The sequence below is a fragment of the Rousettus aegyptiacus genome, unplaced genomic scaffold, assembly GCF_014176215.1.
Source record: "Rousettus aegyptiacus isolate mRouAeg1 unplaced genomic scaffold, mRouAeg1.p scaffold_m13_p_4, whole genome shotgun sequence".
In the NCBI taxonomy this organism is placed as follows: Eukaryota; Metazoa; Chordata; class Mammalia; order Chiroptera; family Pteropodidae; genus Rousettus; species Rousettus aegyptiacus.
This window is the reverse complement of record NW_023416307.1, coordinates 112737691-112752302: the sequence shown is the minus strand read 5'-3', so window position 1 is coordinate 112752302 and position 14612 is coordinate 112737691. Positions and strand designations below refer to the sequence as shown.

The 14612-nt window shown below is 38.5% G+C and overlaps 1 protein-coding gene and 1 pseudogene across 25 annotated transcripts in view; one reads left to right on the top strand and one right to left on the bottom strand.

Annotated features, from left to right (window-relative positions):
- Positions 1-14612, bottom strand: part of ERC2 (ELKS/RAB6-interacting/CAST family member 2) — an 895762-nt gene that overhangs the window by 855987 nt on the left and 25163 nt on the right. For all 25 annotated transcript variants that reach the window (XR_004950478.1, XR_004950467.1, XR_004950465.1 and 22 more), the window contains exon 2: positions 11210-12004. Coding sequence is in view for 7 of the 25 variants with exons in the window: in XM_036219345.1 (XP_036075238.1) it covers positions 11210-11866 (657 nt within the window). In the remaining 18 variants the exon portion in view is untranslated. The remainder of the gene's footprint in view (positions 1-11209; positions 12005-14612) is intronic.
- Positions 7612-7730, top strand: LOC118602085 (annotated as a pseudogene).

Below are 14612 nucleotides of genomic sequence, written 5' to 3'. Positions count from 1 at the left end.
ATAAGACAGCTTGAATTGTTCCTTGTGTCAGTCAACACCACTTCTGGAATCTCTCCAGTGGGCACAATCAAAGGTAGGAGTTGACAAGGTAGGTATAAAGGTCAAGAGATGCCAGAAGGCTACTGAAGTTGCTGTTGAAATAGCTACATATAGCCAGAGGTGAGAGTAGGTAACTTTCTTTGACTGATCTTGGTCCTCCTACTAACTCGAATAAGGCAAGTTTCAAATTATGTGTTACACAAATTTATTTCCTAGTAATGGCTGTCCTTTTCACCCAACCACCTTACCCATAGGCTCCATTGTTACAGAATCTAGGCATCATGACTCTTTTTCAGAAAGACTCTTTCTATAGCTCTGCTGAGGGAGTGCAGCTCTCATGACTCCTTTGGCCATAGCTAACTGGATGTGGAATAGACTCTGGATTCAGTCTGATCAGTCATATTCTTGGTTCTCTGAATTTGAAACTGAAACAGAGCAACTCTAAGCAGTCTCCAATGAGCACTTGAATAGAAAAGACACATATGTTTTCCTCAAGTTGACTACTTTTTCACAAGTGGCATATGAAAACGGATATCAAGTTGGAAAATAGAGAGTAAGAGACTGACTCTGTCATTGTTCCTGATCATTTTCCAAAAAACCTGATTAGAGCCCTCACCACCACCACCACCAAACACCTGGATGCCCCACCTACCTTTAGGGTCTGGAAGGAACTCATATGTTCCCAGTAATTCCCTTTTTTTTTCCTTCAACGTGTTTGAATGGTTTTTTGCTACTTGCAACTACCTTCTCTCTTAATTAAGAAGTGACTGAATTAATTAGTAAATAAATGAGATGGATTCTCAAAGAGGACGAAGAAGAGATTTCACAGGGGTAAGTTGCTGGGAGAGGAGTACATCAGGAATGCTGGGACCCAAGAAGGGAAGCTCTGATTTTGAGAGACAAAATATGGAACAATCCAAAAGACCAACCCTGGATAGGTGTGACCATCCTGTGAGCTTCCTGACAAGGAAGATGAGAGGTGCCAGTTGAGGGACTCCCAGGCCAGGAGGCTACTTATGTACCTCGATGTTTCTGTAGATGGAGGCAAAGTCAGGAAGAATTCTAAGTGAACTAATGAGACCATCCTCAATAGAGTCCAATAATCCATAATAAAGAGCTTTCACATCCTTGAAGTTCTGCTCTGTAGATCCAGTGAATTTGTCAAAGTTATACCGCCTGAAAGGATCTGCTGGGCCTTTAATGAGCATCCTGAAAGATCATCTCTCCCATGCCTCTGCAGTGGTTTTAATTTCCCAGCCAGTCCTAGAGTTGCTTTCTCTCACCCTTCTGAATAAGTTTCCAAAATAGAAGTGTTCCTTTGGTATTCTCCTCTGCTCATTTACTTGACAGAAATGCATTTGCTTCTTCCTGCTTGCCTTTTCTCCTCTATTGCTTCTAACTCTGCACTCCCTTCCTCATTCTTGCTCAGTCCTTTCTGTATGCCTCTTTGGCAGCATCCTGAAGATACTGTCAGGCGGCACTGCTACTTCCACTCTATATTAGGGCTTCCATTTCAGCACCAAGTTCCCTGGTTCTCAAGAAGATCTGTTGTTTGCCCTTTCAAGGAAGTAAACAGAATATAATTTTGGAGCTAAGCGTACCTAAGATTCGAATCCTGGCTCTACCTAATGGTGAAACCTCAGGCAGGCCACTTCATTTCTACATGTCATATTTCTCATCTATAAATGGGATGCCACATGTCTTGCAGGGCTGTTGAGCTCACACACATATGGAAAGCAATTAGCAAATTCTTGGCACATAGTAGGGGCTCAAAAATGCTATTTCCCATCCCTTTTAAGACCAATGTCAGACATGGACGAAAAAAATCATGAAAAGTGAAAGTATAAAGAAATGATGGTTTTAAAAAACAGATTTCCTTAAAGGTCATTCATTTCCCTATAAGATTAATCTCTGTTTACAAAATGTCTACTTCTAAAAGAATTCAAGGTATTTAAAAATTCATGCTTAATAGTCCAGGTCAAGATTAAAAAAAGAAAGACATCAATCACAACTAATTCTTTCCCTTACAATAATGAATCAAGTTTTACCTTCTATGTCATTATTTTTACATAAATATACACATTTTGATCATCACTTCACAAAATGAAAGAGTTGAGTGCTGGCAAAGTATCAAGAAAAATGAAGATATAGTAACATAGAATTAACTTAGAATTTCTCAATCCTGTACCTAGTGACAAGATAATGTGGAGGGGTGTCCTTATTCACTGTAGGACGTTTAGCAGCCTACCTGACTTCTACCCACTAGATGCCAGTAACATACCTCACCCAGTTGCAACAACCAAAAATGTCTCCGGACATTGACAAATGTTCTTTGGGAGGCAAAGTTGTCCCCAGAACCAAGTTGACTTGATCGATATATATAGTCAAACCAGACAGTACGAACCCAGTCATGGATTCATAAGATAGGAAGTAGCTGCCTCAGTCTTCTTCTCTCTAGAATGTTCCTAATGAAAAACAAAATGGCTGCATATTACTCCCATGATATAATCAAATGCTGGCTTCTCAGAGAAACAGGAAAAAAAATGGCACGTGCCAGAATTCTGTTTGTCAGGCTGCCCTAGCTCTTGGCTCCATGCCCATATTCTGCCTAAAACCTACTTCCCAAACTTTTGAAAATGCTTTCCACAGCTTTTAGAACCTGACCTTTAGAGCAGCTATATCTGTGTGCGTGTGTGTGTGTGTGTGTGTGTGTGTGTGTGTGTGAACTAGATTTATAATTTTCTATATTCCTGCAAAGCCAAACCACTTATTGAGTCCAAATGCCAACTGGGGGTGGTGGGAATTTGCACACAGATGTCAGGGGACTCCAAACAACAACACAAGCGCACCACCTGCAACTAATTATAGAAAAATGAAATTGCACTCTGGCCAGAAGAGGCCAGGTTCAGAACCTACCCCATCTGCTTTGGCCGATAAAAATCACTCTGTTACTTCTTCTCCTGTCAACACAGACCTGCTTCTTAAAATCCTTTGAGGATGTTGTCTATAGGGAATTTTCTCAGGCAGTGAATGTTTTGGGGGTGACCACTCCCTCTGCCCTCCCCTCCTGGGGCTTAGTTTCAAAGTATCTTTGGCATAAGTGAGACTAAAATTTCATTGAAATGTTCCAAAATGTTTTCTCTGGTTGTGTGCTATTGCTATTCCACAGCCAAAATAAAGTGATCCAGAGAGAAAATGGAAGATGGAAGTCATTTAGCTCTCCCAAGGTCCAATGTACAAGAATGTTTATATTCCTCCCATTAGACAAGTCTTTCATAAGAAAACCTGGGAATAAAAATCTGTAAGGCTACTAATACAATGCACATGGCTGATCCCAGGGCTGACTATAAGAGATTACTGAGGCAAAAACCAGCTGACATCTGTGACAAAGATGTATAGTTCACTTCAAATCATTCTACATTCTAGCAAACAAAGAAATCAACTTTTGGCTCAGTGCCATCTCATATATCTTCAGAACCAAAGGAAGTTTTGCCTACCCCTGAAAGGCATTAAAATTGTGGTTTCAGTCTAAGTAGGTCTTTGCCTAAGTCTGGACCAAAGTTTTTCCACCTTTCTGGAAAGGTGGATAAAAGCTACGGTTCTCTGAAAAGCTGAGGAAGACTATTCAAAATGATGAAAATGGACTTTTTTTTGTCCTAAGAGCATTCTAAGTTATGTTGTGGTGTTACACTAGTTCATATTATCCAGTTCTAAGTCCACGTACCTATGTAACACTGGGGAAAATAACACTGGAGAAGATACTCACATTTCAAATGAAAAACAAATACTCAAATGATATATGATAGACTTCTTAATTTCTCGGGTCTTTTGATTATATATATATTTGATTATATATACATATATACATACATATATATTTATGTGTATGTGTATGTATGTATGTGTATGTGTGTGTGTATGTATGTCTGTATGTATGTATGTGTATATATACATGCATGCCGTCTGCTTCAGCAAGATTTTTCTGACCCACGGACTTTAGGCTTGGCTTTAGGCAACAGAATGTTATTAGATGTGATGCAAACAGCGGCTTTAAATATGTTTGTGTGGGCTGGCTGGATGCTGGATGTCTGAGGTACACCATAAGAAGATGAAGCCTGAATGGCTGCAGTTTCGAGAGGGTGGAGACATGACAAGTGACATAACTGAACTCTACTTGCAGCCTAGAGCCTGGTGCCCAATGTCCAGAACTACTCAACTAAGCTGCAATCAACCTGCAGATATGTGAGAGAGAAATAAATGCTTGTCTTTTTAAGACAGTAAGTTTTGGAATGACTTGTTACACAGCATTACTGCAGCAATAGCTGCATAGGTGCTCAGTTTAAAATAAAGTTCCATGATCAAGTAAGTTTGGGAAATTGCTGGATTAAGAAAATTTAATAAATATTTTTTAACTGCAAGAGTTAGGGCATTTCACATGCTGATATGTTGAATTAGTTTGCTAGAGCTGCCATAACAAAGTATCACAAAGTGGGTGGCTTAAACAACAGAAATTTATTGTCTCAGTCCTAGAGACTAGAAGCTTGAGATCAAGGTGTTGTGGGATTGTAAGAGAAGGCTCTGTTCTAGGCCTCTCTCTTGGTTTATAGATGGCCATCTTCACCCTATCTCTTCACATAGTTTTCCCTCTGTGCATGTCTATATCTGTATCCAAATTCCCCCCTTTTAATAAGGACACCAGTCATATTGAATTAGGGTCCACCCTAATGAACTCATTTGAACTTGATTACTTCTGTAAAGACTCTTTGTCTAAAGAAAGTCACATTCTGAATTACTAGAGGTTACAACTACAACGCATGTGTTTTAAGGGGACAAAATTCGACCTGTAACACATGCGTATGACTTTCCAGGATAAGAGTATCTAGCACATTGTGTCTCAAGTTTGTTTGACCAGAAAATCCCCTTTGGAAAATGTTATTTCCCTGGACACACTTTGGAAATACTGGCTTTGAGGAATACATGGATCTCAGACATAAAGTAGTAGAAGGAATAGAGCCTGGGAAAAGGCACAGGGTCTACCTGTGTACTGAATATATTTAAGTTCTACCTACACACATAAGGGGACCTGACACTCGAGGCCTGAGCCCTGATTCTAACCAGGCTCAGTACTCAAGGTAACCCATAGCTGCATTCAATTGTCACCAGACAACCCTTTCATGACACAGCTGCCTCAACACCTTCTCAACAGGAGATAGAATTAATTCTATCAACCACTTCCAGTTGGTACAGCTCTTCATATCTATACACTTAAAATGAAATAAGTATTTTAGAAGAGTTTAATGACCCCTATTGAAATGACCCTGTAGTTATTCAAATAAAAGAAAAAAATAATAAAGGAAACGAAAATGTGATCCATCTTGACCTTTTCAAATTACAGGCTCAAAATGAAAATCAATAAATCATATATTGAAACTAGCTCAAAAACTCATCAAAAACCCATATTAATACTGATTTATGTGGCACATATATACAATGGAATATTACTCAGCCATAAGAAGAGATGAAATACTGCCATTTGCAACAACATGGATAGACCTCGAGATAATCATGCTAAGCGAAATAAGCCAGACTGAAAAAGTAGAAAATCACATGATATCACTTGTATGTGGAATACAAATCTAAAAGCAACAAATGAACAGGACAAACAGAGACTCAGGGACATGAACAATGAACTAGTGGTTACCAGAGGGTAGGAAGTAGGGGAGGAGGGGAGAGGTAGATGAGGTAAAGGGGATCAAAAATATGGTAGCTGAAGAAAACTGGACTTTGGGTGGTAATCACACAATAGAATATATAGATGTCAAATTATAATGTACACCTGAAAACTATATAATTGTATTAATCGATGGTACCCTAATAAACTTCACTAAAAATAAAAAAAGAAAGAAAGGAATCGATAGTGGAAAAAAAATACTGATTTAGAGTAGATGATTTCCTATTGTGTTAAGCCAGAAATAGAAATTATCACATAACCATTGCTTAAAAGCTATAGCATTCTCCAGACAGGTTTACTTACACTTCTTAGGTTACATTTCACAATGACCTTGTCCCACTTCTGGACAAAGATGGGTAAATATTAAATCTAGTACAATCTCCCAGTGTGTGAGGCTATTTATATCCATGCAGATACTTGGCTAGCCATGCACCACTGAGGAAAATGTTTAAAATTTGTTTTATATACACCTAATTTGGAAAAAAAAATAATCCATTAAAATATAAAGTCAATAATTACACATAATATCCAGGAATATGAAATATCAACAACTTATATGCACCAAGCTGTAAGATGTAAGTCCTTATGAACATTCAGAAAATTTATTTTTTACTATGTTTTCTCTATCTGATCTTCATCACGCAGGTAAATAGAAAGATGCTGTAAAGAAAAGACAATCATATAATCTTTTAGATAAAATTGGGTCACTTCACATTCCTTTAGTTGCATTTTCCCATCCCCAACATCCATCCCAACTCCACACCGGCCATTAAAAATAGTAAAGGGGCTGCCTCAAGTGGCAGCGAGACATCCATTCTAAACCTTTCCTCCTCACCTCTCCCAAAATCAGTCTACTAGTGTAACACTAAGAGCAAGGACTATGTGTTTATGCCATTCCAAAGAATTAGCTGTCCATAATACTACAGCTCCCTCTTTTTCCATTCAAAAAAGTACATCATGAAACAAAAAGCACAAGTAATAATATAAGGATTATTCTGCATCAATGCACGCTGGTTTATACAAAGAAGCTGACGCCAAATATCAGTACTACAACTCTTAAAAGCCACAAATACATTAATTTCTATTCATGCAAATCTATGTGGCTGCGAAATAAGTGCTTGGAAAGAATCTAGGGGTGGGAAGGTGTCTGGGGTATAAAATCCATCCAGGAACCTGAGTATCAACCCTTTCTTTACACAGGAGAAATTTGGTCAGGGCCACCTATCCACTGGTTCCAAGCTTCCAGTCTTGTACTTTCTATAACACAGGGACAGTATTCAAAATCTTCCCTTAAATCTGGAGATGGGTTTGGCTCCCACAGGCACAACCACTAGAACTTCAAAATCTACTACAAAAGACCTGATGAGTGGGAGCCCTCTATAACACTGAACATAAGAGTAGAAAGTCTATGCTGGGGAGCATTAAATTCACAGAATTATGAATATCATAAACACAGCACTCTAGCTTTGTCATCTCCACTCTATAATGGACGTTCTTACCATTTCTATTCACATAGTACAATTCAAAGTGTTTTAGATCATCTGAATTTAGGTTCATGAAATCCTAATTATCTAAATACCCTTTGGTAGCACTACATTCATAGATGCAGTCTCTGGCTGTTGTGTATAAAAAAAACCATAATCGAGTGTCCCTTATCTCTTTTACATTCTTTTCTTCCATACAGAAAAAGTTTCCATGATTTTTCCTCTAAAGGAAAATTATCATGTCCTAAACAGCACAAAAACTATTTCTAGAAAAAAAGACATAAATTCTCAATTAAGAAAAATACTAAATAAACTAAATTACATTCTTAATCATTCTATCAAAACTACAAAACTACTGTCTACGGCCATGCTACCCTGAACATGCCCAAGCCCGTCTGATCTCAGAAGCTAAGCAGGGTCAGGCCTGGTTACTACTTGGATGGGAGGCCACCTAGGAAGACCAAGTGCTGCAGGTGTAAAAGAAAAAGAAATTAGGGATTTTAACCTGACAAGATCCTTGCAATCTGTGAGGTCAACCAAGGGTTGCCTCGCCTAAAAATAAATAAATAAAAACTACAAAACTACAAGTGCCTCTCAACTTACAATGGATTTATATCCCAATAAACCTATCATAAGTTGAAATATTATAAGTTGAAAATGCATGTAATACACCTAACCTACCAAACGTCATAGATTAGCCTAGCCTACCTTAAACATGTCAGAACTCTTATTACATTAGCCTACAGTTGGAGATAATCATCTAACACAATGAATACACTGTAGAGTATCATTTTTTGTCCTCACGTGCCTGACTGGGATCTATGGCTCACTGCCAATGCCAAGCATCATGAGAGAGTATCATACCATACACTGTGAGCCCAAGAAAAGATCAAAATTCATAGCACAACTTCTACTGAATGTATATCACTTTTACAGCATCATAATGTCAAAAAACTATAAGTCAAACCACCTTAAGTCAGGGACCATCTATAGTCATTTTTTTTTACATCTAGCTAATACCAAGTATGATCTTCCTATTATGCTAAGATTCTATTCACAGCTCAGTGATCCTATAAGGAGGTAGGGAACATAAAATTAAGGTCTTAAATGTTGGCATGGAATAGACCAAAGCTTTAAATTCCAGTCCTGTCAATGATCAGCTGTATAAACTTGGGCAAGCTGCTTATTTTCTCTGCATTTATTTTTCATCTGTAAAATGAGACAAAGTCTAGCACTTACCTCAGATGATTGATGCAATACTAAATAAGATAATGTACACAAAGCTCTAAGCACAATCAATGCCTAACACTTAGTAAACCCCCAACAGATGTCTACTGGTAGCAACAGCAATAATAATAAAAACAGCAGCAGAAGAAGAAGCCTGCATTGTGCCCCAAACTTTATTTTATTAGCTTTACTTTTTGACAAACATAAAAACTCCACTGGTAGAAATCTCTGGTGTTCCCTCATATATGACTCTACTCTCCTTCCTGGAAAGAAGAGAGGACTACACCTCCCCAACCCATTGCAATCTTGTCACTTCCAGTCCAAGGAATTGAGGAGCCAATGTGCCATCTCTAAGTACTCTTCCTCTGCTGTAGCCATGTGCCAAAATGCAAAAAGCCTGGATTCTGAGTCATTGCCTGGAGGAGAGCTACCTTGAAGAGTCATTTGGCCTGCTTCATACCTCAGATGAATACAAAATAAATCTCTGATGTGTGAAGCCAGTGAGACTTGAGGTTTGTTGATTACTACAGCAGGATCTACCCTATCCTGACCAATAAGTACTCATATACTCCTAAAAGGAATCCCATAATACTTCAGGGTGGGCACTTCAATTTTTTAAAATAACTTGCTTTTTGTCAATTTTCATATTCTATACTTTGTAATACTACCTCATCTTGCAAGCAAATTGACTTTTCAAACTCTCCATGCTCCTTCCTTCTTTTATATTTTTAACCTAAAAAGAAAATAATTACATTTTACTTATGTTTAATATACAGATTGATACTGGGATTTTCACTGGGTCATATGTTACATATTCCTATGTCGCCCACAGGACCCACAGTAGCCTGTGATCATAGTACATTCCAGGACAAGAAAGGTGTAATGAGAGCACCCAAACTCTTCACTTGCTTCCAACTTAAGGTAACATAGTACAGTTAAACAGAATGATGGATGTTACCTAGTTTAAACTAAACTAACCCTCATGAAATTAACAAGGGGTTTTAAATGTTTTTATTAAGAGCCAAAAGGTTGTGTGTGTCATTAAAATTTACTTCAATATACTATTTATTTTACTTTGTCTCTTCCATATCTAATTTTTTGTGAATGTCATGAAGACATAATATATTGGCACAGTAGCACATCATGCAATTTATAAATAAATATACATGTATAAGTGGGTATCTATGCTCAAAAAACATTTAATGATTGAAGCATAAGATAAAAGCAATTGGAGCCAACAGTTTAGAGAATGCTGTCATCTTTGCCACTATTACAATCATTCCTAAATTGCTTTAACTGTTTTTCAAAACTAAAAAAATGATAAATTTCTACAGAACTGGGGAAATTTACACAACAGTAACAGGTTCACAGGATTTCATGAATCAGAAAAGGCAGAAAAAAAAAACAGAAAATGATAGTGAAGGCATTAATTTGATTTAGCTGCAAAGAACAAAGCTTTCTGCTTAGACTCCAAAGGGGTGGTAGCCAGGGAAACAGAAAGAGTCAGCAGATGACCCTGAGAAAATCAGAGCACTTTATTAGGCCAACACAAAGACCAATTATCAGAGAATCACTGGTTTAGCCAAATTAAAATTATCTCAAATTTTTAGACAATGTTAAATGATATCTGGGGATTTTTTTACCCAAATGGCACAGCACCATCTACTCTGCATCTCTTAACATTTATCTCACTACCAGTAAGAGGTGAAGCTAAGAATTAAACCCAGGCATGTATGACTCCAAAGCCCTTATGAAAATAACATCACACAAATAAGCCTCACTGAACATGTAGGATATGAGAATGGAGATTGGCTAGGACTGAAATGGAAGAGGCAGAAAGAGGAAGTGCTGAGAGGTCTCCCAGGAAAAGGCACTGAAAAGAACAAAGGCATAGAGGTAGGAAACCCTAAATATGAGCAGGAATTACCAAGTGTGGTTTTGGTAGCAAAGGAGATGTGGAGGGACGTGGTACAAGATACTGCTGGAAAGGCTGGTTCAGGCTTTCTAGTAAAGGCTCAGCCAAAGATGTACACTGAATTCTGGAGGCAATGGGTAAGTATTGAGGGCATTAAAACAGAGAAATGGCATAACTGCAGGTGGAAAACTAATCTTGTTATGATGTGGAGGATGCATCGAAGAAGAGAAAGAAGGTGTCTTGCAAATAGTATGTACTTAATACTGAATAGATGAGGCAGAAATTTATTATGTTTCTCTAACATAACAAGCCCATTCTACCCAATCCCATTTAATATTGTTCAAGTTTCTATTTAAAGAACAAATTCCACTCATTCTAGAGTGAAATAATGTTTCTGGTGCTTTAAAAAAATCAATTCGCCATTTAAATGTGGCCCTCTAAATGTTACCGTTAAAATGTCTACTCTTGCAAAAATTAACATTTTCCTCTTCTATTCAGAGGGAAGTACTTCGGAGCTGCTATTGTGACTGCTGAAACAGAAAACAAAATTAACCAAGAGCAAAAGTTAGGCAATGAGGAGTGATCCCCTGTCTCCTTCAACAATGTGAAGGTTGCTGGAAGATAAAGAGAACACAAGATGTAATCTCACATATCCTATGCCCTCTTGTAGTCTCCAAGTCGAACACATACTAAGTCATAGCTTTCTTGATGATACCAAACTTTCTTCTGCATAGGTTGTGGTACCATTTGCAAAGCATCAACTACTCAGTGAGAAGCCAAGGTTGAAGAACACTGAGATGAGTCATAACCTACCTGATTTTCTTCATGGGAAACCCTCATCTGCTCCTTGAGAACAGACATCCGGGCTGCCTCTTCTTTCCTCAAGACTCTTTCCTTCTTGAGCTCGGGACTCCAGAAGGTCTTGATACTGTTCATGGAAGACCCTAACTTGCTGTCCTTGATGTCTAGCTCTTTCCGAAGCAGGTCATTCTCTCTCTGAAGTTCCTTGAGCTGGGCTTGAAGGTCTAACATTGTGCTATCCCTTACCTGCCTCAACATGGAGGGGACCTGGTGGTGATGATGATGGGATGAGCTGGTCAGACCACCGTGTTGGTCTGTGTATGAAAGGACATCTGTGTGGGAAAGTCCAGCGGAAGCAATATTGGGACTACTCCCCATGGCCGTGACTCGGCCTCCATATACAGCCCTATTTGTGGCCCTCCCCAGAGTCATGGTGCCCTTTGGGTAAGTTGTTGAAGCCACCCCCTCATGATCGCTCAGATACATAGGTCCAGATGTAGCATAGGCTGCATTAAGGGACTGGATATTCTCCATGGACAGAGTCTTGCCTGTTCCCCCACCTCCCCCACTACTTGTTCTTCGGTGGCCCAAACGAGGAGACCTTGGCAAACGAGGAGATCTGGAAGGGCTCCCTTCCAGACTAGTGATTGTTCTTGCACTTCCATACATTTTTCTTCTATTATGAGGTGCTACTGAAGAGAAGGAATGCTATACTAAGTTGGGGAGTAAGCCAATATTTCCAGTTGGCCAGAATTTTCACTGCATTCTTTTCAAAGTCTGTACCAGAAAATGACTCCAATCAGAAACCTGAAAAATGAGAAAAAAGATAATCAAAAACAAACTTCTTTAGAACTCTGACTATAATTTCATTGTGTTTTTAAAATATATATAGACATAGATTTATGATGATGATAGATGTACAATAGACCGTCATACCCATCTTCATTTAATAAGAAAAGTGACCCCGAAACTTTACTTACTATATCTAATCACTTTGTAAATCCCCCCCCTACCCTGCTCTGAACAAGGTCAAAATTTCTCAGAGCAAAGAAGATGCTCCCTTTTCCTTAGGAAAATAAAGCTCTGCATTCTGGTTTGTGCTAAGTAAAAGTTGGGACCTCCAGAAAATTCACTTAAAATTTCCTCATCAGAGAGATCTTAGTTAAAAAATACTCCATCCTGGGGGCATAATCCCCATACACAAGTGGCTTGAGAGTGACTTTGAGAAGATATTGCTTCCAAGGATGTCAAATAATAGTCAATCATGTTTTTACCTCCCCCTCCTATACTCATTACAGGTATCACTCACTAATCCATTATAGTCCTCTTTTCAATTACATTCAGAACTCTTCTCAGCACAATACTCCAGATGATTTACCACCAATCAACTGACTTTGACACATGAGTTGGAACCTATTAACCATCTTGGAGCTAAAAGAAAATGGGGTCGTTCAACCAATGAGACTCCCCTCCATATAGTCAGACCCTAAATGCTTTCACCAGAGAATATGACAGTCCTGTCTCTTTCCCCTTTCATGCACATCTTTCAGGCTGGCATTTTGGGATTTCTTTTCCATTTTGGCTGACCTAAATATTCATATTAACCACTCCACACCTGTACAGAAATGGCACAGGAGAACAATGCATTATGTTAGAGTTCCTGTTCCCATAACCCCTAGAGAAAAGTAGAAGCTCCCTGTCATGGTTACTTAAGTACATTGGTGCATATTTAATGTAGCCAGAGCTATAGCGTTGCGATTATTCCTTCAATGGTATGATCCAAATGGCCTTAATGGGGCATATTGTAGCCTCCTACTCTTCCTCTTAGAATGTATTTGGTGTACTCTCTTTTTCTTCAGCTTTAAGACAGTAAGAGCACATGTTCTGGAGAAGGCTAAATTGAGGTTCAAATCTCCAATGTAACATCCAACTAGCAGAGTGACCTTAGACAAATTATTTAACTGTTATGAGCTTCCTTTCTGCAATCAATAAAATGTGTGTCATGCCAGTCACCTAACAGTAATCTAAGAAAAAATATGATGTTTATAAAACACTTAGCACAGAATAGTTAATAGTTTTTGTTGATAGTGTCAATGAGACAAGTACATTAATAGAAATTATACAAGGCATCTTTTATTTTTACCTGCCTATCGGTCACTCTCCCTTCCCCTCATCCTGCCCCACTTTCTGGTAACACTATTTCTATTTTCCTTACAAAAATGGTCTCTAACCCTCTGTTCACAGTTCATTAGGTTTAGGTAAGACTGATTCCCTCTATTCCATTCTGGATCATGTCAGTAGTGAGAATATGACCCAGGGCTGGCCGATCATCATATTCTACCCCCCAAACATGGCAGCAGGTTTAGGGATGGATGAGTGACTCTCCCACATTTGTCCATAAAGACTCCACATTGTGATTTTAGCTGAAACAATTGAGAAAAATAAGCCCTTGTCAGATGAAATTACTTACTTTCTGAGTATGTGAGAAGCTGAGAATGGAGCTTCTGAGTATCATCAAATGAAAAAGGTTTCCTTTAAAGTGAAGCTGATGAAAAGGAAAGCAGAGCCAAACTTTTAATAGTATAAAATCGAGCCAGGTGACATCACTTGATACCCTGAATCCAGCAGTCATTGAAGCTACATCTATCCGTTTAGATACATTTTAGTTACATATCCCAAGTAGACTGACTGCATTAAGGGCCCCAATTCTTTACTCATTCCTGTATCTGCCTCCTCAGCAGTGCTCTCACAATCTGACTCTGGGTTCCATCATGAGACTTGCTTTGGCCAATAAAGAGATACCAAATGTGAAGCAAGTAGAGGCACGAAATAGCACTTGTATATTAACTCTCTTGCTCATTTTCCTCTGCCATAGCCATTAGAACATGCCTGCTGGAAGATAAGAAACAAAACAGTCAAGATGTCATACCCAATAGCCAATCAACCCCAAGACATTTGAGCCAGTCCAGTCAAGATCAGCAAGCAGTGCCTAGCCAATGAGCTGACCACAGATACATGAACAAGGCCAGCTGAGAGCCACTGAACCCCATATAGTCATGAACTAAATAAATACTTCTTAGTATGTCACTGATGTTTTACGGTTGATAGTTTTTCAGCATTACTGTGGCAACAGATAACTAACACATTTACCCATAAATTTCCATCTTTGCTACATTCAATTCTAATCAGAGTATCTGTCACTTGAACCCTAAAGAGTCCTCACATAGAGTATGAAGAAATATTTCCCATAAAAACTTCTCCTTTCCTTAAAATGTCCCTTTAAAAAATTATGTACCTATCCCTAACTAAGAAACTTAGTTTCAAATGTTTTTTGTGGCTCAGAGCTTAATTTTGTTTTACCTGATAATATACAAAAATCACCTGTATCTAAGATTTTTGCATGAATAACCTGTTC